Here is a 25,032-nt window from a genome sequence, read left to right on the forward strand (position 1 = left end):
TGGTGTGTGTCGGTGTGTGTTGGCTGAAACGAGGAAGCAGTGGGCAGTCAGTCACGTGACTGGACATCCAATACTGTTAATAGTGTTCTTATGAAGGGTAGATGTAGTTTGTCATGGCTGACATGATGAAGAGAAAAGACACTTGATATAATGTTTATATAACATTATTGAAGTCATTATTATTTAATGATCTTTTTGGGGGGTCATTGTATGAAAACAATGACTAGTCTGTCTGACGTTCTGCCATTCTCTGTTTTATGATCACTAAAGCACTTGAGATTATTAGACCATCTTCAGCTAGTCTGAGGCTGGACTCTCATTCCTCTGTGTTTCAGATGTCTCTCTGCTTTAATGTGTAAATCTGAACATGAAGAGACGTCTGTGATGGAGAGGATCACTGATGAAGTGTTAAACATGAATAGATTAATATGTAATGTTTAAATGATTACTGTGAAGAACAACAGAGTTCAGCATTTTACTATTCTCAAGCATATGATGACATGCACAATCATTCAGAACCTCTTCTGTATAACTGATCTCTCTGCCCCATCACTGACGGGTCTGATATGTGACGAGCAGAACAGAATGAATGAATGATTCATCCAGTAATGTGTGTGAATGTGTTCTGGACACACAGAAGCATCTCTGATCTCTCTGATCTCTCTGTCTGTGTGCTCCAGGTCGCCGGAGAACAGAAGTATCACCCAGAATGCTTCACCTGTCTGAGCTGCCGGGCGTTCATCGGTGATGGAGACACGTATGCTCTGGTGGAGCGATCCAAACTCTACTGGTGAGTGACCTTCACATTATTCTCATCACAAATGGCTCCAGGTCTTGTTCTTGACTTGAGCGTGTGCATTAAGGGATATTAGTATTTGTGATGTAGAGCAGAAGATGCTGTTTATCTTCATAACGCGCCATCGCTAATGTTTCCCAGCGGAGTGACTTCAGAAGTGTGTCCATAAACCTTCTAATGGAAGGGAAGAACACTGAGCAGTCAGTCAGCTGCTCAATAAAACATGCTTTTTAGAGTTTTTTTCTGTACACATAGCATGATGTATGAATATGATTTGAGCCAGGACAGCATATTAATAAATCACTAATAAATCTAGTAAATGTTGTTTGTGAGGTTTGGCGTAATATATGAGGACATCTGGCTTTATTTCACCTTTGCTTTCCAAAACTTATTTGAAAAACTGTAACACTTTAGATTAGGGTTCACTAATGACTTGTTGCTCGTTAGCATGCATAGTGCTAGCATGTTGACTGTTTATTAAACCACATATTAATATATGTCCATAATCTAGATCCCTTAACCCTACCCCATACCTAAACATGACTACTACAACTACCCTACTATCAATAAGAAACAAATTAATAGTTTACTGAGGGAAAAATGTTAGTTAATAATGAACGTGTTCCCTAATCTAGCATTAGCAAAAAAAAAAAACTTCCAAAATGTATACACTTTAACCTGCTGTTTTTTAAATTAAGTGTGCATCCCAGAAGTGAGCCCTTATCAACTTACTTTCATTATAATCACCACTTATATTTATCATGAATGAAATGTCCCAGTGTGAATGCAGCTCAGATACATTTACATTTATTCATTTAGCAGACACTTTTATCCAAAGCGACTTACAGATGAGGACAGTGGAAGCAATCAAAAACAACAAAATGAACAATGATATATAAGTGCTATAACAAGTCTCAGTTAGGTTAACACAGTACACCTAGCATGGGATTTTAAATAATATAATAAATAAAAAGAAAACAAATAGAATAGAAAAAGAATAGAGCAAGCTAGTGTTAGAGGTTTATATATATATATATATATATATATGCACACACACACCCACACATAATTGCATAATAAATGAAAAGAAAATAGAATATAAAAAGATTAGAAAGGTTTTTTTTTTTAAAGAATAGAGTTAGAATAGTGAGTGTTAAAGTTAGAGGGTCAAATAAAGATGGAAGAGATGTGTTTTAAGCCGATTCTTGAAGATGGCTAAGGACTCAGCTGCTCGGATTGAGTTGGGGAGGTCATTCCACCAGGAGGGAACATTTAATTTAAAAGTCCGTAAAAGTGACTTTGTGCTTCTTTGGGATGAACAATCAAGCGACGTTAACTTGCAGAACGCAAGCTTCTAGAGGGCACATAAGTCTGAAGTAACAAATTTAGGTAAATGGGTGCAGAGCCAGTGGTAGTTTTGTAGGCAAACATTAATGCCTTGAATTTTATACGAGCAGCTATTGGAAGCCAGTGCAAATTGATAAACAGAGGTGTGACGTGTATTCTTTGTGGCTCATTAAAAATTAATCTTGCTGCGGCGTTCTGGATTAATTGTAAAGGTTTGATATAACTGGCTGGAAGACCTGCCAAGAGGGCATTGCAATAGTCCAGCCTGGACAGAACAAGAGCTTGAACAAGGAGTTGTGCAGCATGTTCTGAAAGAAAGGGCTTGATCTTCTTGATGTTGAATAAAGCAAATCTACAGGATCGGACAGTTTTAGCAATGTGGTCTAAGAAAATCAGCTGATCATCAATCATAACTCCAAGGCTTCTAGCTGTTTTTGAAGGAGTTATGGTTGATGTGCCTAACTTGATGGTGAAATTGTGATGAAACGATGGGTTTGCTGGAATCACAAGTAGTTCTGTCTTGGCAAGGTTTAGTTGAAGGTGATGGTCCATCATCCAGGAAGAAATGTCTGTTAGACAAGCTGAGATGTGAATAGCAACCGTTGGATCATCAGGATGGAATGAGAGGTAGAGTTGAGTGTCATCAGCATAGCAGTGGTATGAAATGCCATGTTTCTGAATGACAGAACCTAATGATGCCATGTAGACAGAGAAGAGAAGTGGTCCAAGAACTGAGCCCTGAGGCACCCCAGTAGTTAGATGTTGTAACTTGGACACCTCACCTCTCCAAGATAATTTGAAGGACCTATCTGATAGGTAAGACTCAAACCATTGAAGTGTGGTTCCTGAGATGCCTTTTGCCAGTAGGGTTGATAGGAGGATCTGGTGGTTAACCGTGTCAAAAGCAGCGGACAGATCAAGCAGGATAAGTACTGAAGATTTGGATTCCGCTCTTGCCAGTCTTAGGACTTCAACAACTGAGAGCAAGGCCGTCTCAGCTGAATGTCCACTTCTGAAGCCAGATTGGTTGCTGTCAAGGAGGTTGTTGTGTGTGAAAAAGGCAGAGACATGGTTGAACACAGCTTGTTCAAGTGTTTTAGCAATGAAAGGAAGAAGGGAAACTGGTCTGTAGTTCTCTAAAAGAGATGGGTTGAAGTTTGGTTTCTCAAGTAGTGGAGTTATACGAGCCTGTCTAAATGATGAGGGAAAAACAGCAGTGATGTGAGTGAGTGCAGGTACAACTGCAGGAGAAATGGCTTGAAGGAGATGAGATGGAATAGGATCAAGCGTAGGGTGATTAGAAAGGATGAGTTTGGAGACTTCTGCCTCAGAGAGTGAAGAGAAGAATGTAAATGAGTGTATGTTTGTTGGTGATATGAGCTTGGATGATTGTGGTGTGGAGAATTGTGCACTAATGTGTTTAATTTTATTAATGAAAAACGTGGCAAAGTCCTCAGCTATTAGAGATGAAGCAGGAGGTGGAGGAGGAGGACAAAGAAGTGAGGAAAATGTTTTAAAAAGCATGCGAGAGTTAGATGAATTGTTAATTTTGTTACGGTAGTATGTTATATTAGCAGTGGAGACATAAGCAGAGAGGGAAGATAGGAGTGACTGATACACATTAAGGTCAGCAGTATTTTTGGATTTGCGCCACACCCTTTCAGCAGCTCTAAGCTTAGAACGGTGTTCGTGTAGAACATCAGATAACCAAGGGACAGAAGGGGTGTTACGGGCTGGCCTGGAAGATAAGGGGCAAACAGTGTCTAAACAAGATGTAAGAGTGGAGCAGAAAATATCAGTAGCACTGTTAGCATCAAGAGATGCTAACAGTTTAGGGAAAGGAAGTGAAGATGAAACCATTGCAGATAGCCGGGAGGGTGAGAGTGTGCGTAGGTCACGTCGAAAGATGACATGTGGAGCGGTAAGTGATGTGTAAGGGACCATGTTGAGGTTAAGAGTGAGCTGTTGATACCCAAAGATGGTAAAGAATTAAATTTCTAATCATTAGAGATGAGCAGACCAGTACCTCCACCTCTTCCAGTCAAACGGGGGGAGTGGGAAAATGAGAAATTATTGGAGAGTGCTGCAGGTGTAGCAGTGTCCTCTGGTTTGATCCAGGTCTCTGTTAGGGCCATGAGATTAAGCTTTGATTGACTAATAATAGAAGTAATGAAATCGGCTTTATTTACAGCAGACTGGCAATTTCAGAGACCAATAGAAAAAGAAAGTAGTGTATTAGCAGATATACTGTAGGCAAAGTGTGCAGATTGTTAAGGTTGTGCTGCCTACATTGTGTGATGCAAATATATCTAAATTACGGCCTATGCTCTCAATGTCAAATGCAGAAATGTTAATCCATGCATTTATGACCTCAAGGATAGATTATTGTAATGCTTTATTGGGTGGTTGTTCTGCACGCTTAGTAAACAAACTACAGCTAGTCCAAAATGCAGCAGCAAGAGTTCTTACTAGAACCAGGAAGTATGACCATATTAGCCCGGTCCTGTCAACACTGCACTGGCTCCCTATCAAGCATCGCATAGATTTTAAAATATTGCTTATGACTTATAAAGCCCTGAATGGTTTAGCACCTCAGTATTTGAATGAGCTCCTTTTACATTATAATCCTCTACGTCCGCTACGTTCACAAAACTCAGGCAATTTGATAATACCTAGAATATCAAAATCAACTGCAGGCGGCAGATCCTTTTCCTATTTGGCGCCTAAACTCTGGAATAACCTACCTAACATTGTTCGGGAGGCAGACACACTCTTGCAGTTTAAATCTAGATTAAAGACCCATCTCTTTAACCTGGCATACACATATCATACTAATATGCTTTTATTATCCAAATCCGTTAAAGGATTTTTAGGCTGCATTAATTAGGTAAACCGGAACCGGGAACACTTCCCATAACACACAATGTACTTGCTACATCATTAGAAGAATGGCATCTACGCTAATATTAGTCTGTTTCTCTCTTATTCCGAGGTCACCGTAGCCACCAGATCCAGTCTGTGTCCAGATCAGAGGGTCACTGCAGTCACCCGGATCCAGTACGTATCCAGACCAGATGGTGGATCAGCACCTAGAAAGGACCTCTACTGCCCTGAAAGACAGCGGAGACCAGGACAACTAGAGCCCCAGATACAGATCCCCTGTAAAGACCTTGTCTCAGAGGAGCACCAGGACAAGACCACAGGAAACAGATGATTCTTCTGCACAATCTGACTTTGCTGCAGCCTGGAATTGAACTACTGGTTTCGTCTGGTCAGAGGAGAACTGGCCCCCCAACTGAGCCTGGTTTCTCCCAAGGTTTTTTTCTCCATTCTGTCACCGATGGAGTTTCGGTTCCTTGCCGCTGTCGCCTCTGGCTTGCTTAGTTGGGGACACTTCATCTACAGCGATATCGTTGACTTGATTGCAAATAAATGCACAGACACTATTTAACTGAACATAGATGACATCACTGAATTCAATGATGAACTGCCTTTAACTATCATTTTGCATTATTGACACACTGTTTCCTAATGAATGTTGTTCAGTTGCTTTGACGCAATGTATTTTGTTTAAAGCGCTATATAAATAAAGGTGACTTGACTTGAATTGACATGGTTTACGAGTGGTAGTGATAGTAGGGATCTGGAAACACAAAAGATACTTGAACTGTTTAACCAGTTCTTGTATTAAGCATCATACGTAGATGTTTTCTAATGCTATTACGTAAAAGTATAATGTAACCAGATCATCAGAAATCCATATGACAACATCTTGTCCTTAAAACATGATATAACTTTTCAAATCATGTTCTTCTATGATATGATTGAGTGATTTCTGGCATGTTTTGTGATGTTGTGATGGAGAGAGTGTGTGTGAGGATGGTGAATGATCTCTGTCTGATGTGTCTCCCTCTAGTGGACACTGTTATCACCAGACGATCCTGACCCCGGTCACCCTGCCTGACTCGCCGAGCTCCAGGATTCCTCACACGGTCACTCTAGTTTCCATTCCAGCCTCCACTGATGGGAAACGAGGCTTTTCTGTGTCCGTCAATCAGGCCTCCAGTCCCAACGGCTTCAGCCCTGAACACACACACACTGTCAGAGTCTCCCAGTGAGTGTGAAAACAGAGACGCTCGGCTAAGATTTGCTCACAAACTGAACATTACAATATTTAAGTGTGCAGAACATGAGAAAACTGACGAGTGAGAGATTCTGCTCTGATTTGTAGGTAACTGTGTAGGGGTGAGAACGTGATGATCAGGATCATGTAGCTCTGTTGCTGATCATTTACTCTAATGAGAACATCACTGATACATTTTCAGATCAATAATTAGGAGTAAAATATAATTACGACTGATAACTCAAATCAGATGTGTTTGATATTTAGATTTTTGTGTAGAATTAACCGGCATAGAGATAACTACTTGAATGAGTGGAAAATAAAGACTGATGATGATCTGCCAGTATCCAGACTGAAGATACAAGCGATGATCAGCAGGAGTCTGGCCAGTCTTGTGTTTTAATTAGTAATCGTGTGTTCCTTCATGTCTTCGTGTGGTGTTGTCTGTGTGTTCAGGGTGGACACAGAGTGCATCAGTCCAGACGTCAAGAACTCTATTCATGTTGGCGACCGGATCCTGGAGATCAATGGAACCCCAATCCAGAACGTTCCTCTGGACGAGGTGAATAAAACCCTTGTGCAAACGATTCACACTGATGTGTTTCTTTTGTAGAGCAACAGTTAAAGGTGCACCTCAAAAAATTAGAATATCATGGAAAAGTTCTTTATTTTTTGTCATTTAATTTAAAAAAAAAATCTAACTTTTTTTGATATTCTAGATTCATTTCACACTAACTGAAATATTTCAAGAGTTTTTTGTTTTATTTCTGATGGTTATGACTTACAGCTAATTAAAATAAAAAATTCAGTATCTCAAAAAAATTCGAATATTCCATTTTGAACTTGATTAGTTTGATTAATTTTGAGTATAAATACTGGGTACCTCCTGGGCCAGTTTAGAACATGCAACCACAATTATGGGAAAGACTACTGACCTGACAGTTGTCCAGAAGACGATCATCAACACCCTCCACAAGGAGAGTAAGACACAGAATGTCATCGCTGAAAGAGCTGGCTGTTCACAGAGTGCTGTATCAAAATATATTCATAGCAAGTTGACTGGAAGGGAAAAGTGTGGTAGGAAAAGGTGCACAAGCAACAGGGATTACCACAGCCTTGGGAAGATTGTCAGGAAAAGCCGATTTAAGAACTTGTGAGAGCTTCACAAGGAGTGGACTGAAGCTGGAGTCAGTGCATCAAGAGTCTCCACACTCAGACGTCTTCAGGAAAAGAGCTGTCACATTCCTGGAACCAAGCCACTCCTGAAGTAGAGAATAACATCAGAAGCATTTCACCTGGGGTAAGGAGAAGAAGAACTGGACTGTTGCTCAGTGGTCCACAGTCCTCTTTTCAGATGAAAGTAAATTTAGCATTTCATTTGGAAATCAAGGTCTGGAGTCTGGAGGAAAACTGGAGAGGCACAGAATCCAAAGTGTGAAGTTTCTGAAGTCAGATATGATTTGGGTGCTGTGACGTCTGCTGGTGTTGCTCCATTGTGTTTTATCAAGTCCAGAGTCAATGCAGCCATCTAACAGGAGATATTGGAGCACTTTATGCTTCCATCTGCTGACAAGGAGATCCAGCAGGACTTTAGCACCTGCCCACAGTGAAAAAAAACACTTCCAAGTGGTTTGCCAACCATGATATTACTGTGCTTGATTGACCAGCCAACTCACCTGACCTGAAGCTCACAGAGGATCTATGGGGTATTGTGAAGAGGAAGAGAAGTAACATCTGTCAAACAATACACTATCAAATCAACCTGGGCTTCAATAACTCCTCAGCAGTGCCACAGACTGATCTCCTCCACATCACACTGAAGCAGTCATTCATACAAGAGGGGCCCCAACCAAGTATTGTGTGCATAATTAAACCTGCTTTAGAGATCTCGAACATTTTTTTGATTGATCTTTGAGAAAATATTCACATTTTTGGAGATACTGAATTTGGTCAGTTTTCATTAGTCTTTCCCATAATTGTGGTTGCATGTTCTAAACTAGCCCGGGAGGTACCCATTATTTATACTCAAAATTAATCAAACTAATCAAGCTCAAAATTGAATATTCAAATTTTTTGAGAGACTGAATTTTAAATTTTCCTAAGCTGAAAGTCTTAACCATCAGAAAAAAAAAAACTTTTATAATATTTCTGTTTGTCTGCAATGAATCTAGAATATAGGAAAGTTAGCTTTTTTTGTATTGAATTACCATTTCCATGATATCCAAATTTTTTTAGATGCACCTGTAGTTGGACTGCATACGGACTGCAATTCATGCATTCAGTCATGTTTCTGGCCTTTATGACAGTGTGTTTGACTCAAAGCCTGATGTGTGTGTGTGTGTGTGTGTCAGATTGATCTGCTGATCCAAGAGACCAGTCGTCTGCTGCAGCTGACCATTGAACATGACCCTCATGACCACAGTCCCTCGGAGGACCAGGTGGACAGGCCAACACCCCCGTCTGAGGGACCCAGTCCCATCACACCCATCACACGGCCCCCCAGCCAGGACATTAACAACCTGCGCTCGCGGATCATCACGTCAGTTAAACACACCACGCTTTTGCAGTGTGTTTGTTATGTCAGGAATCGATTGTTAGAGTTTAAATAAGTATCCAAACTTTGGCATGTAACTCCTCACTGAATAACAGCATGCTAACAGCTACACCGTCTGTTCTGCTGCATCACCGTCTCAGTGTGTGTTCGGTCCATTTAGCTGTCATCGGTTGTTAAGATGCATGTTATTCTACATAAGTTATTTGAGGCTGATTTGAACTCAGTCGATGTGTGTGTTTGCACAGGCGCAGCTACAGTATCGATAAATCTCCGTGCTCCAGTAACACTCCATCTCCACTGTCTCTGAGGAAAGACATCGGCCGCTCCGAGTCGCTGCGTGTCGTGTCCAGCCGCACACACCGAATATTCAGAGCCTCGGACCTGATCCACGGAGAGGTCCTGGGTACAGGCTGCTTCGGACAGGCCATAAAGGTGAGCGCGCTCACACACACACACACACACTCTAAATGGGGACTCTCCATAGGTGTAATGGTTTTTATACTGAACAAACTGTATTTTCTATCATCCTACACCTAACCTACCCCTCACATAATACTACATTTTTACAATTGAAAGAAAACTTTGTTTACTGTAAATGTATAACAGTTTTACCAATGAGGACGTCCCTAAAGGGAGGTTTTTGTCAGATTTAGCTCACTTCTAGGTACAAATTTGTCCCCAAAATATGGTTAAGTAGGTTCACACACACACACACACTATCTGTCCTCACTACAAACACACACACACACAATGTCGATGTCAAGAGTCTGTGCAGTAGTGAATCATTTAGAGCCCGAGTCAAGTCAAGTCAAGTCACCTTTATTTATATAGCGCTTTAAACAAAATACATTGCGTCAAAGCAACTGAACAACATTCATTAGGAAACAGTGTGTCAATAATGCAAAATGATAGTTAAAGGCAGTTCATCATTGAATTCAGTGATGTCATCTCTGTTCAGTTAAATAGTGTCTGTGCATTTATTTGCAATCAAGTCAACGATATCGCTGTAGATGAAGTGACCCCAACTAAGCAAGCCAGAGGCGACAGCGGCAAGGAACCGAAACTCCATCGGTGACAGAATGGAGAAAAAAACCTTGGGAGAAACCAGGCTAAGTTGGGGGGCCAGTTCTCCTCTGACCAGACGAAACCAGTAGTTCAATTCCAGGCTGCAGCAAAGTCAGATTGTGCAGAAGGATCATCTGTTTCCTGTGGTCTTGTCCTGGTGCTCCTCTGAGACAAGGTCTTTACAGGGGATCTGTATCTGGGGCTCTAGTTGTCCTGGTCTCCGCTGTCTTTCAGGGATGTAGAGGTCCTTTCTAGGTGCTGATCCACCATCTGGTCTGGATACGTACTGGATCCGGGTGACTGCAGTGACCCTCTGATCTGTACACAGACTGGATCTGGTGGCTACGGTGACCTCGGAACAAGAGAGAAACAGACTAATATTAGCGTAGATGCCATTCTTCTAATGATGTAGCAAGTACATAGGGTGTTATGGGAAGTGTTTCCGGTTCCGGTTTACCTAATTAATGTAGCCTAAAAATCCTTTAACGGATTTGGATATTAAAAGCATATTAGTATGTTATGTGTAAGCCAGGTTAAAGAGATGGGTCTTTAATCTAGATTTAAACTGCAAGAGTGTGTCTGCCTCCCGAACAATGTTAGGTAGGTTATTCCAGAGTTTAGGCGCCAAATAGGAAAAGGATCTGCCGCCCGCAGTTGATTTTGATATTCTAGGTATTATCAAATTGTCTGAGTTTTGAGAACGTAGCGGACGTAGAGCATTATAAAAATATAGAGTTGGCGCCGGTACAGGATGGCTGCCTCCGTGACGTGCTCTGCATATGTTTTTGTCTTTTTGTTAGTTTGTCCTGTCTTTAGTTATATTCCTGCAATCAGTTTCACCAGGGATGCACTGCTGAACATTCGGCAGAACGCACCAGAAGATGTTTTTCCGGATTTTAATTATTCAGACGTTTTACTGAACATTGTTATCGGAGGAGCAGCAGCGCTGATCAAGCGCTTCAGGACGCGCAGGCGGGGAAAGCGAGCGGGAGCGCTCGTCAGACTGAGGAAGCGCGGATTTCGAACGCCGTTGCCTAGCATCCATCTGGCAAATCTACGCTCTCTACCCAACAAAACGGACGAACTCCTTCTGCTTTCTCGGTCAAATAAGGATTTCACACACTCTGCTGCTCTGTGTTTCACGGAAACCTGGCTGAATGACGCCATACCGGACAGCGCGCTCCATCTGCCGGGCTTTCAGCTGTTTAGAGCGGATCGCGACGCAGAATCAACGGGGAAATCGCGCGGCGGCGGGACATGCTTTTACATCAATGAACGGTGGTGTACAGATGTAACTGTGTTAAAGAAGATTTGCTGTCCTGATCTAGAAATGCAGTTTGTCAACTGCAAACCGTTCTATTCGCCGCGGGAGTTTCACTCGCTCATTCTGGTTAGTGTTTACATCCCTCCGCAAGCGCAAGTAAGTCTGGCTTTACAGAAACTCGCTGATCAGATCACAGAGACAGAACAACAACACCCGGACTCTGTTTTAATCATTCTCGGGGACTTTAATAAAGCCAATCTCTCCCGTGAACTGCCAAAATACAGACAGCATGTTACCTGTCCCACCAGAGACAGTAATATACTGGATCACTGTTACACTACAATAAAGGATGCATATCACTCTGTTCCACGAGCAGCTTTGGGACGTTCTGATCACCTTCTGGTTCATCTTATACCGACCTACAGGCAGAAACTAAAATCAGCTAAACCTGTATTAAGGACTGTAAAAAGATGGACTAATGAAGCAGAGCAGGATTTACAATCTTGTTTTGACATCACTGACTGGAGTGTTTTTGAAGCTGCTGCCACCGATCTAGATGAACTCACAGAGACCGTAACATCATATATCAGTTTCTGTGAGGATATGTGTATTCCTACCAAGACTCAACTAAATTACAACAATGACAAACCGTGGTTCACTGCAAAACTCAGACAGCTCCGTCAGGCCAAAGAAGATGCTTACGTGAAGGGGGACAATGTCTTGTATAAACAGGTTAAATACACACTGGAAAAGGAGATCAGAGTGGCAAAGAGGAATTATTCTGAAAAAATAAGGACTCAGTTCACTTCGAACGACTCCGCATCAGTGTGGAAAAGTGTAAAGAAGATCACCAATTACAAGACACCACCCCCCAGCACTGTGGAGAATCAACGACTGGCAGACGATCTGAACGAGTTTTACTGCAGGTTTGAAAGAACACCCATCACCTGCCCTGAACACCTCCCCACACAACCATTCACACCATTCACAACTCCTGCAACCAACCCTGAATGCCTCTCCACACAACCGTTCACACCAATAACAACTCCTGCAACCAACCCTGAATGCCTCTCCACACAACCGTTCACACCAATAACAACTCCTGCAACCCGCCCTGAACACCTCTCCAATCAAGCACTCTCACCATTCACACCTCCTGCATCCCCCCTCTCCCCCACACCTGCAATACAGATCAGCGAGGATGCGGTGCGCCAGGTCTTCCGGAAGCAGAAAAGGAAAAAAGCACCAGGCCCAGATTGTGTTACACCAGCCTGTCTGAAATCCTGTGCTGACCAGCTGGCCTCCATCTTCACAAAGATCTTCAACAGATCGCTGGAGCTGTGCGAAGTCCCTTCATGCTTCAAATGCTCCACCATCATCCCCATCCCCAAGAAACCCAAAATTACAGGACTAAATGACTACAGGCCTGTGGCTTTAACATCCGTAGTCATGAAGTCATTTGAAAAACTGGTGCTGGCCCACCTGAAGGACATCACTGGACCCTTGCTGGATCCTCTTCAGTTTGCCTACAGAGCAAACAGGTCTGTGGACGATGCAGTAAACATTGGACTGCACTATGTTCTGCAACACCTAGACAGACCGGGGACCTATGTGAGGATCCTGTTTGTGGACTTCAGCTCGGCCTTTAACACGATCATGCCAAACGTCCTCCTGCCCAAACTAACTCAGCTCTCCGTGCCCACCTCCGTCTGTCAGTGGATCAACAGCTTCCTGACAGACAGGCAGCAGCTAGTGAGGCTGGGAAAATACACATCCAGCACCCGTACAATCAGCACCGGAGCTCCCCAGGGCTGCGTTCTCTCCCCACTGCTCTTCTCCCTGTACACTAATGATTGCACGTCTAACGACCCCTCTGTCAAGCTCCTGAAGTTTGCAGATGACACCACACTCATCGGCCTCATTCAGGATAGTAACGAGTCTGCTTACAGACAGGAGGTTAAAGAGCTGGCTGTCTGGTGCACTCTCAACAACCTGGAGCTTAACACGCCCTAACAGTGGAGATGATCGTGGACTTCAGGAGAAACCCCCCTGCACTCCCCCCACTCACCATCATGAACAGCACTGTGACTGCAGTGGAGTCATTCAGGTTCCTGGGCACCACTATCTCTCAGGACCTGAAGTGGGACATTCACATTGACTCCATTGTGAAAAAGGCCCAGCAGAGGTTGTACTTCCTTCGCCAGCTGAGGAAGTTTATCCTGCCACAGGATCTGCTGAAACAGTTCTACTCCACCATCATCGAATCCATCCTCTGCACTTCAGTAACTGTCTGGTTCAGCTCAGCTTCTAATTCTGACCTCAGAAGACTACAGAGGGTAGTCCGGACTGCTGAGCGAATCATCGGCTCAACTCTCCCATCTATTCAAGAACTGTACTTATCCAGAGTGAGCAAAAGGGCTGTTAAAATCACTCTGGACCCCTCACATCCAGCAAACTCCCTCTTTGAACTGTTGCCATCTGGTCGACGCTACAGAGCACTGAGCACCAGAACGACCAGACACAGGAACAGTTTCTTCCCTCAGGCAATCCATCTTATGAACAGCTGATACACACTGAACACAATTAACACACTACACTTTATATTTATATACACATACACTTAATTTATCTAACACACATACTTAGTATACACTTACATTTTGCACATAATAAACATGTACATACATAACTGCATTTTTGTAATATACCTGCCTACAATTGTAAATTTGTATATTGTCATTCCTTATCTACTTATTTGTATTTTTGGTATTTTTATATTCTTTTATTATGTGTTTTATGTTCTGTCGCTGTCATTCTGTTGTACTGCAGAGCTTCTGTCACGAAAACAAATTCCTCGTATGTGTAAACATACCTGGCAATAAAGCTCATTCTGATTTCTGATTCTGATTTAATGTAAAAGGAGCTCATTCAAATACTGAGGTGCTAAACCATTCAGGGCTTTATAAGTAATAAGCAATATTTTAAAATCTATACGATGTTTGATAGGGAGCCAGTGCAGTGTTGACAGGACCGGGCTAATATGGTCATACTTCCTGGTTCTAGTAAGAACTCTTGCTGCTGCATTTTGGACTAGCTGTAGTTTGTTTACTAAGCGTGCAGAACAACCACCCAATAAAGCATTACAATAATCTAACCTTGAGGTCATAAATGCATGGATTAACATTTCTGCATTTGACATTGAGAGCATAGGCCTTAATTTAGATATATTTTTGATATGGAAAAATGCAGTTTTACAAATGCTAGAAATGTGGCTTTCTAAGGAAAAATTGCGATCAAATAGCACACCTAGGTTCCTAACTGATGATGAAGAATTGACAGAGCAACCATCAAGTCTTAGACAGTGTTCTAGGTTATTACAAGCCTAAAGAGTTTTTAGGTCATATAATTAACACCTCTGTTTTTTTCAGAATTTAGCAGTAAGAAATTACTCGTCATCCAGTTTTTTATATCAACTATGAATTCCATTAGTTTTTCAAATTGGTCGCAAAGAAATATAGAGCTGAGTATCATCAGCATAACACTGAAAGCTAACACCATGTTTCCTGATGATATCTCCCAAGGGTAACATATAAAGCGTGAAGAGTAGCGGCCCTAGTACTGAGCCTTGAGGTACTCCATACTGCACTTGTGATCGATATGATACATCTTAATTCACTGCTACGAACTGATGGCGGTCATATAAGTACGATTTAAACCATGCTAATGCACTTCCACTGATGCCAACAAAGTGTTCAAGTCTATGCAAAAGAATGTTGTGGTCAATTGTGTCAAACGCAGCACTGAGATCCAATAAAACTAATAGAGAGATACACCCACGATCAGATGATAAGAGCAGATCATTTGTAACTCTAAGGAGAGCAGTCTCAGTACTATGATACGGTCTAAATCCTGACTGGAAATCCTCACATATACCATTTTTCTCTAAGAAGGAATATAATTGTGAGGATACCACCTTTTCTAGTATATTGGACAGAAAAGGGAGATTCGAGATTGGTCTATAATTAACTAGTTCTTTGGGGTCAAGCTGTGGTTTTTTGATGAGAGGCTTAATAACAGCCAGTTTGAAGGTTTTGGGGACATGTCCTAATGACAATGAGGAATTAATAATAGTCAGAAGAGGATCTACAGTATGACTTGTGGAAGCACCTCTTTTAGGAGCTTAGATATAGGTATAGGGTCTAACATCCATGTTGTTGGTTTAGATGATTTAACAAGTTTATACAATTCTTCCTCTCCTATGGTAGAGAATGAGTGGAACTGTTCCTCAGGGGTCTATAGTGCACTGTCTGATGTGATACCGTAGCTGACGGCTGAATGGTTGCAATTTTATCTCTAATAGTATCGATTTTAGAATTAAAGTAGTTTATAAAGTCATTACTGCTGTGGTGTTGGGAAATGTCAACACTTGTTGAGGTTTTATTTTTCATTAATTTAGCCACTGTATTGAATAAATACCTGGGGTTATGTTTGTATTCTTCTAAAAGAGAAGAAAAGTAATCGGATCTAGCAGTTTTTAATGCTTTTCTGTAGGATATGTTACTTTCCCGCCAAGCAATACGAAATACCTCTAGTATTGTTTTCCTCCAGCTGCGCTCCATTTTTCGGGCTGCTCTCTTTAGGGTGCGAGTATGCTCATTATACCATGGTGTCAAAGTGTTTTCCTTAACCTTCCTTAAGCGTAAAGGAGCAACTGTATTTAAATCGCTAGAAAAGAGAGAGTCCATAGTTTCTGTTACATCATCAAGTTGTTCTGAGGTTTTGGATATGCTAAGGAATTTGGATACATCAGGAAGATAACTTAAAAAGCAGTCTTTTGTGGTAGAAGTGATGGTTCTTCCATACTTGTAACAAGAAGTAGAATTTACAATTTTAGCTATATGAAGTTTGCACAAAACTAAATAATTGTTTTTGCTGGATAATGTTATATGAAGCAAACGAGTTATACTTGAAGCCTGCCCTCTGAGAAATCCTGAAAACGTTGTTATAAATTGAAGCAACACCTCCCCCTTTGCCTTTTAGACGTGGCTCATGTTTATAACAGTAATCTTGGGGGGTGGACTCATTTAAAATAATGTAATCATCAGGTTTTAGCCAGGTTTCTGTCAAACAGAGTACATCTATATTATGATCAGTGATCATATTATTTACAAAAAGTGTTTTCGTAGAAAGGGATCTGATATTCAATAAGCCAAGCTTTATCATTTTTTTATCCATATTGCTTCTGTTTTTTATTTGTTGAACCTCAATTAAATTGTTAATCTTAACTTGGTTTGGACGTTTTTTGTATTTTCTAGTTCGGGGAACAGACACAGTCTCTATAGTGTGATATCTAGGTGAAAGAGTCTCTATGTGCTGAGAATTAACTGACCTCTGTGACGGGAGGCGGCTAGCAGACGGTCGGTTTAGCCAGTCTGTCTGCTTCCTGACCTGGGCCCCAGTTAGTCAAGTATAAACACGAAGACTATTTGCCAAATTTCTAGAGAGAAGAGTGGCGCCACCCCAGGAGGGATGAAGACCATCTCTTTTAAACAGGTCAGGTCTGCCCCAAAAGCTCGTCCAATTGTCTATGAAACCTATGTTATTCTGTGGGCACCACTTAGACATCCAGCCATTGAGTGATGACAATCTGCTATGCATCTCGTCACAGTAGTCTGCACAGTAGTGAATCGTTGTATCACACTTGGGGCCTGTCCAAATACCCACATTGTGTGTGTGTGTGTGTGTGTGATTGTCAGGTGACTCACAGAGAGACAGGAGAGGTGATGGTGATGAAGGAACTAATTCGATTCGACGAGGAAACACAGTGGACCTTCCTCAAAGAGGTGATGACACACTAAAGCACACACACAACTCACTTGAAGAGTTTAGTATATTTTTGCCAGAGAAAGTTTTAGAATTTGTACCATATGTTAATGTAAAAAATTTAAAAACTTGTTTTTCTTTGTTTGCTGGTTTTTATTGTGTTTGTTATCCTTGTATATATATATATATATGTTTTGCCATAAAAATAGCCTAAGATGCTGACATGGCATTAAACAAAAATATACTATAAAGCACACACACTACACACGATTTACCCAGCATGCTCAGGGGTCACACGAGGAGAATGAGTCTGTAGGAGTCTGGTGAGTGTCAGCACCTTCAGCTTCACCAGTGGAAGGAGCACAGAAACCCTAGCGAAGGCTTGTCTATGATGGGTTCATGCTGACTGTCACAAGATCAGCACATCTACTCCTGAGCGCTGGAGAAGACCAGTCAAACATTACTGTTACGCCATATACAATAGACATTAACCGAAGAAAACGTTGTTTCACAACATTCATCAGCGTATCATCGACACATCATACCAAACAGTCCTGTGAACACTGAACTGCCCGTCATCAGAATGAACATTATTAGAGCTTCCATGCACTGCATTCGTGTGTGTGTGTGTGTGTGTGATTTGCGTAAGCTTAGCTCACGCTCTGTTATCTCAGATGTGTTTGTGACTATAGCTCTGTGTGTTCAGGTGAAGGTCATGAGATGTTTGGATCATCCGAACGTACTGAAGTTCATCGGTGTCCTCTACAAAGACAAGCGGCTCAACTTCATCACTGAGTACATCAAAGGAGGAACGCTGAGAGACATCATCAAGAATATGGTGTGTGTGTGTGTGTGTGTGTGTGTGTGTTTGTTTGAAGTGATAATGTAAAGCGTGTCTCAGGTTCAGGACACTCACAGTCCTGTGTACTGTTGTACAAGTGTGAGCATGAATATTGTCTTTCTGAACGTGAATGTGTCTGGACTGTGCAGGACAGCGGTTATCCGTGGAAACAGAGAGTGAGTTTTGCCAAGGACATCTCCTCTGGGATGGTGAGTGTGCTGCCCTCATCTGGACATTCAGCCCACATCTCATGACTTTTAAACATTTTCTCCAATACTTCACTAATTATTTTACATTCATATGTTATAATCTAAAAGGGTGAAAAACCTCAAACTTTTTTATTAATATTTTTTTGTTTTTGTATTAATTAAAACTAAAGCTAAAACTAATTAAAGATAAAACATTAGCATGTTTACAAAAACATGAAATAAACTATAAATTATAAATTGCTATTATAATGTATTATAAAATGCTAAAAACTAAACTAAAAACATACAAAAACTAAAAAAACATTGAAAAATTTTTGATTAAAACAATAATGAACTTAATGACACAAATCAGTGTGGTGAATGCAGTATGTTCTCATCAGTCCTTCTGTGCTTCAGGCGTATCTGCACTCCATGAACATCATCCACCGAGACCTCAACTCACACAACTGCCTGGTCAGAGAGGTCAGTGTGTGTGTGTGTGTGTGTGTGTGTGTGTGTGTGTGTGTGTGTGTGTGTGTGTGTGAGTGTCTGTGTCTGTGTGTGTGTGTGTGTGTGTGTGTGTGTGAGTGTCTGTGTGTGTGTGTGTGTGTGTGTGTGTGTGTGTGTGTGAGTGTCTGTGTGTGTGTGTGTGTGTGTGTGTGTGTGTGTGTGTGTGTGTGTGTGTGTGTGTGTGAGTGTCTGTGTCTGTGTGTGTGTGTGTGTGTGTGTGTGTGTGTGTGAGTGTCTGTGTGTGTGTGTGTGTGTGTGTGTGTGTGTGTGTGTGTGAGTGTCTGTGTGTGTGTGTGTGTGTGTGTGTGTGTGTGTGTGTGTGTGTGTGTGTGTGAGTGTCTGTGTGTGTGTGTGTGTGTGTGAGTGTCTGTGTCTGTGTGTGTGTGTGTGTGTGTGTGTGAGAGTCTGTGTGTGTGTGTGTGTGTCTGTGTGTGTGTGTGTGTGTGTGTGTGTGTGTGTGTGTGTGTGTGTGTGTGTGTGTGTGTGTGTGTGTGAGTGAGTGTCTGTGTGTGTCTGTGTGTGCGTGTGTGTGTGTGTGTGTGGTGTGTGTGAGTGTCTGTGTGTGTGTGTCTGTGTCTGTGTGTGTGTGTGTGTGTGTGTGTGTGTGAGTGAGTGTCTGTGTGTGTCTGTCTGTGTGTGTGTGTGTGTGTGTGTGTGTGTGTGTGTGTGTGTGTGTGTGAGTGTCTGTGTGTGTGTGTGAGTGTCTGTGTGTGTGTGTGTGTGTGTGTGTGTGTGTGTGTGTGAGTGTCTGTGTGTGTGTGTGTGTGTGTGTGTGTGTGTGAGTGTCTGTGTGTGTCTGTGTGTGCGTGTGTGTGTGTGTGTGTGTGTGAGTGTCTGTGTGTGTGTGAGTGTCTGTGTGTGTCTGTGTGTGCGTGTGTGTGTGTGTGTGTGTGTGTGTCTGTGTGTGTGTGTGTGTGTGTGTGTGTGTGTGTGTGTCTGTGTCTGTGTGTGTGTGTGTGTGTGTGTGTGTGTGTGTGTCTGTGTGTGTGTGTGTGTGTGTGTGTGTGTGTGTGTGTGTGTGAGTGTGTGTGTGTGTGTCTGTGTCTGTGTCTGTGTCTGTGTGTGTGTGTGTGTGTGTGTGTCTGTGTCTGTGTGTGTGTGTGTGTGTGTGTGTGTGTGTGTGTGTGCGTGTGTGTGTGTGTGTGTGTGTGTGAGTGTCTGTGTGTGTCTGTGTGTGCGTGTGTGTGCGTGTGTGTGTGTGTGTCTGTGTGTGTGTGTGTGTGTGTGTGTGTGTGTGTGTGTGTGTGTGTGTGTGTGTGTGTGTCTGTGTCTGTGTGTGTGTGTGTGTGTGTGTGTGTGTGTGTGTGTCTGTGTGTGTGTGTGTGTGTGTGTGTGTGTGTGTGTGTGTCTGTGTGTGTGTGTGTGTGTGTGTGTGTGTGTGTGTGTGTGTCTGTGTCTGTGTGTGTGTGTGTGTGTGTGTGTGTGTGTGAGTGTCTGTGTGTGTGTGAGTGTCTGTGTGTGTCTGTGTGTGCGTGTGTGTGTGTGTGTGTGTGTGTGTCTGTGTGTGTGTGTGTGTGTGTGTGTGTGTGTGTGTGTGTGTGTGTGTGTGTGTGTGTGTCTGTGTGTGTGTGTGTGTGTGTGTGTGTGTGTGTGTGTGTGTGTGTCTGTGTGTGTGTGTGTGTGTGTGTGTGTGTGTGTCTGTGTGTGTGTGTGTGTGTGTGTGTGTGTGTGTGTGTGTGTGTGTGTCTGTGTCTGTGTGTGTGTGTGTGTGTGTGTGTGTGTGTGTGTGTGTCTGTGTGTGTGTGTGTGTGTGTGTGTGTGTGAGTGAGTGTCTGTGTGTGCGTGTGTGTGTGTGTGTGTGTTTGTGTGTTTGTGTGTGTGTTTGTGTGTGTGTCACATTCATCTGAAGAGTTACACACTGAAGTCAGTTGTCTCAGGTCCTGTGCTCTGCTTTTCTAGATCACTGTAGTTTCAGTCATTGTGTTGGTTGTTGATTGACAGAATAACAGTGTTGTCGTGGCTGATTTCGGACTGTCCCGACTCATGGTGGAGGACAAGAATCAGGACAAGCTGACGTCAGGACAGATCCCAGGCGTGAGGAAACCCGACAGGAGAAAGAGATACACCGTGGTGGGAAACCCCTACTGGATGGCCCCCGAGATGATCCACGGTCAGAGAGGATGTTCTCACAGACAGCTCTTGTGCTGTTTAGGATGAATCCTATTTCAAAGATTTGTAAAAAGTTCTTAGAAATCATGTTTCAAATCATGTTTGTCTCCTAAATGTAAAAAGTAAATGAATACCGTATTTTCCGGACTTTTCGCACTTTTTTTCATAGTTTGTCTGGTCCTGCAACTTATAGTCAGGTGCGACCTATTTTTCAAAATTAATTTGACATGAACCAAGAGAAAACATTACCGTCTCCAGCTGCCAGAGGGCGCTCTATGCTGCTCAGTGCTCCTGTACTCTACACTGAAGACATAGAGCGCCCTCTCGCGGCTGGAGACGGTAATGTTTTCTCTTGGTTCTTGGTTCTAAATAAATGCGACTTATAGTCCAGTGCGACATATATGTTTTTTTCCTCATCATGACGTATTTTTAGACTGATGCGACTTAGGTGCGACTTATAGTCAGAAAAATACGGTACTTTATTTACACCTTGAATATAAGTGCACACATCATTATTTCAAAACAAACATGTTATTTATTTCTTTTCTTTATTCCGTTTGATGAACCTGAACTTGTAGGTTGATAAATGTCCGTGTGTTTCTCAGGGAAGAGCTACGATGAGAAGGTGGACATCTTCTCGTTTGGCATCATGCTGTGTGAGGTGAGTGTGTGCATGCTGGAAGTGTGTGTGTTTACTGAGGACCGCTGTGAAGCAGTGTGTGCTCTCTCCTCTCCGGCTCAGATCATCGGCCGAGTCAACGCCGATCCCGACTGCTTGCCCCGCGCCGTGGACTTCGGGCTGAACGTGACAGAGTTTTTGGCGGATCACTGCCCGTCTGACTGCCCGAGCGCTTTCTTCCCCCTGGCAGCGCTCTGCTGCGATCTGGACGCTGAGAAACGGTTAGATGATCCAACGCATCAGGACACTAATATAAACTGTTAGAGCTGTCAAACCAGTCAGACTCTTAATCTATCAATGACATGATGTGCTGATTATTTCACTGCTAATTTATCACATCAACTTTGTCTGAAAAAAAAAAGATCATTTAAAATCAGTGCTGTCAAACGATTAATCACATCCAATATAAAAGTTTTTGTTTACATAATATATGTGTGTGTCCTGTGTATGGTTATTATGTATATATTAAATACATATTTAATATATAAACTAGTGCTGTCAATCGATTAAAAACTTTAACTAGATTAATCACACATTTTTTCTGTGATTAATCGCAATAAAAAAAGAAATGTTTTTGTACGTTTTTAATATATTTTTAATGTAATAATTTCACAGTTAATCAAATTAATTTAGAAACAACATAAAGACAGTATATTTTAAATACTTGTTTAAATGGCATCTTTTTATGAATGAAGGCCAGTATTACTGATATTAATACAGCTACTGATTTATTTATTTTTTTTACACTTATTATTAGGCTTCAAAAATATAACAGTTTTTAATTTAATTAAACTTAAAACAATGCTAACATAAACCCATAATAAATGTCATGTTTACTCCTGCCCTTCCTGTCTTAACAGTTAGGAAATATACAGAAATTTAATAAAGTTATCAAAGTTATATGCAGTCTGCACTGCATAAACTATAAATTAAATAGTTAATCCTTATTAAAGCTACAAAAGTTATTTAGGCAAGAGCAGCGAGTCATTTTCTCTGTTCCCTTTGTTCTTTAACTTTACTGACAGGAAGCTTTATTGGCTGCTGTCCCTTTAAGAGCAGACAGACACGCGGATCTCACCGTTTATATACTGTCTATGGATCTCGCCTCATTCTCTCACAACTCTTTTTGGTCATTTTAGACTTTATATAAATCATTTAAGATTGCTCTTATGAGGATAATCGACAAAACTGGCACTTTGGGATGTTTATTGTTAGTTCAAGCGCTTAAGAGAACTGGATTCCGGCGCCCTGTCTATGCATTGTGTGTGTGTGTGTGTGTGTGTGTGTGTGTGTGTGTGTGTGTGTGTGTACGTGTGTATGTGTCACATAAGGGCATTCACAGACAGCGCATTCTCTTTTGTCTTGCCGCGCTTGAAATGTTTAAAAGCATTTAAATGAATAAGAGCGTGATCATATAATGTAAAGCTAGCCAACGGATGGCAGAAAATACGGATGCTGCGTTAATTGCGTTAAATATTTTGACACGTTAAACCAGACAAAAATTAATCGCATGCGTTAACGCGTTAACGTTGACAGCACTAATATAAACATAAAATATTTTTCTTAAATATGTACATGCATGTGTTCGTATTTATATATAAATGATAAATATACACAGTACCCTTACGAAAGGAAAATATATTTACCAATATATTTCTTAAAATATATTGTAATATATTATTTTCCCTTTTTATTTTCTAATATTTTATGTATTTGAATACATTTAATAATATATTGATGATACATTTAAAATATAATATATTGCAAAATATAGAAATGATTGCCGCTTTCAATATATTGGAAAAAATAAATATATATAAGAATATATTCCTAATATATTACATGATATTTTCCACTATACTGCAATATATTTTTGTTTCATAAGGGTATACACATATATTATGTAAACAAAAACGTTTATTTTGGATGTGATTAATTGTTTAACAACACTAATAACAACAATCATTGTGTTACATCAGAAAAGCATTGTATAGACATGACAAAAAAGTAGCTTGAGAAAGACATATTTTCATTCAGCATTGCATAAACAATGATAACAATGGGCTTTTAGAAAATAACTAGGTAAATATTGAAATATAAGGTGATTAAAAGAAAATGAAATAATCATGTGAATGTGAAGCTAAAACTGGCAGTAGGTGGCAGCGAGGCACTAATGAGTCATTCCTTAATCAATGAATTACTGAATCATTGACTTGATTTGTTAAACAAAACATGTATTCATTCAGTAACGAATCACCGCTGTGATGCTCAACAAGTTCTGCTGTGACTTCATAGTAATATTTTTGTTTGCCGCAATACTGACAATATAAATGTCACTTGTGCAGTGGTGCAGATATAGGTGTGATATTACTAAACTCTATCATATGATAGAAATATAGGAGGAAGAGCAATGTGGAGTGTTTGGTTCATATAACGACATTCTGATTGACAGTCAGTCCTTCTGCATCATGTCATATTAATCACACAAAATGAACATGTCAGGGATGCATGATATTAGATTTTGCCGATATTCAATATACCAATATTTTTCCAGTCATTGTAGCTGATAGCTGAAGCCTGTACTGATATACATGTCCTTTGTTTTCAAACACCAGCGAGACAGTCTCTCCTGTGTGGAAACTATAAACCAATTATTTTTAATTATGATAGGTTTTGAGCAAAAACATATTTGTTAGAAGTAATAAACTTTATCAACTTTATCTTATCATATTGGTACATTATGTTATAGCTTCTGGCCTTTAAATCAAAACCAACTCTTGATTTTATGCCATCAGTACTGCTTTATTTATTAAGAAACTTTATTTGTTTATTTTACTTTAATTTTATTTCAGTTAGGCTAACTGCATGCCCTCAGTAAATAAAACACTTTACTGGACGTGCTAGAAACTGTTGAGTCTCTTTCACAGATTAAATGCAGCGATGCAGAACAGTGAATGTAATCAGCATTCAGGCAAAACTGATCTTCAAGAATGACCACACTGATCTTATCAATCTGATCTAATCAATCTGGGCCCGGTTCCCCGATAACGCTCACTCTTAGCGCGCTAAGAAGACTCAAAAGATATATCTTACCAAAGTTGTTTATGTTCCTAAGTGTGTTCCCCTTAGGAAGCTTCTTAGCACGCTGCCTCTTACGTCCGACGTTACAAGAGCGCTGTCCAAAGTCAGGGTGCTGAATTAGTTGGCATCGATTGCTCAGGAATCGATTTTCCACTTCACATGAAGGTGCATTACAGCGTTAAGAAAGACAACATGTTCTATGCAAAAGAAACATTCCTCAAATTATTACAGTAACATTTATTTTAACATAGTTTAAGTTATCAGTATAATATAGACTATAAATTAAATGATCAAATGGTCAGTAATATGTTCACATGATATGTTGTGACGGTTAGATGAACCGGGTATCCCTCGCTAATCATCCACCTTCCTTACCGTTGTGCCACTTGTGCCGCTTCTTGACATGGGTTTAACGACTTCTAAAAATTATATAATACACTTTTACATTAATGGTAAGGTACTTTACAATCAGAATTGATTGGCAAGCAGCTGCAGTTACTTCTGTTTAATGCGGTATTGATTGCAATTGGTTTATGTTTTCAATAAAAAGCAACCTATCTACAATGAACAGAGAGAGAGAGTTAGATACAGAATATGCTGGGGAAGCAACGTAAAAAAGGGCACCAAGCTTCTCGTCAGAGGAACTTGAAGT

At 41.0% G+C, this 25,032-nt stretch overlaps 1 protein-coding gene across 4 annotated transcripts in view; it reads left to right on the forward strand.

The window, feature by feature from the left end:
• The window catches only part of LOC132108301 (LIM domain kinase 1-like), a 78,165-nt gene that overhangs the window by 51,985 nt on the left and 1,148 nt on the right, over positions 1–25,032 (forward strand). For all 4 annotated transcript variants that reach the window (XM_059515000.1, XM_059515002.1, XM_059515001.1 and 1 more), the window contains 12 exons: positions 681–790; positions 6,060–6,257; positions 6,723–6,828; positions 8,618–8,805; positions 9,066–9,252; positions 16,906–16,992; positions 17,679–17,810; positions 17,963–18,022; positions 18,419–18,484; positions 20,453–20,621; positions 21,226–21,281; positions 21,363–21,520. In XM_059515000.1, coding sequence (XP_059370983.1) covers positions 681–790; positions 6,060–6,257; positions 6,723–6,828; positions 8,618–8,805; positions 9,066–9,252; positions 16,906–16,992; positions 17,679–17,810; positions 17,963–18,022; positions 18,419–18,484; positions 20,453–20,621; positions 21,226–21,281; positions 21,363–21,520 — 1,517 coding nt within the window. The remainder of the gene's footprint in view (positions 1–680; positions 791–6,059; positions 6,258–6,722; positions 6,829–8,617; positions 8,806–9,065; positions 9,253–16,905; positions 16,993–17,678; positions 17,811–17,962; positions 18,023–18,418; positions 18,485–20,452; positions 20,622–21,225; positions 21,282–21,362; positions 21,521–25,032) is intronic.

This window comes from Carassius carassius, chromosome 28 (genome assembly GCF_963082965.1).
Source record: "Carassius carassius chromosome 28, fCarCar2.1, whole genome shotgun sequence".
In the NCBI taxonomy this organism is placed as follows: Eukaryota; Metazoa; Chordata; class Actinopteri; order Cypriniformes; family Cyprinidae; genus Carassius; species Carassius carassius.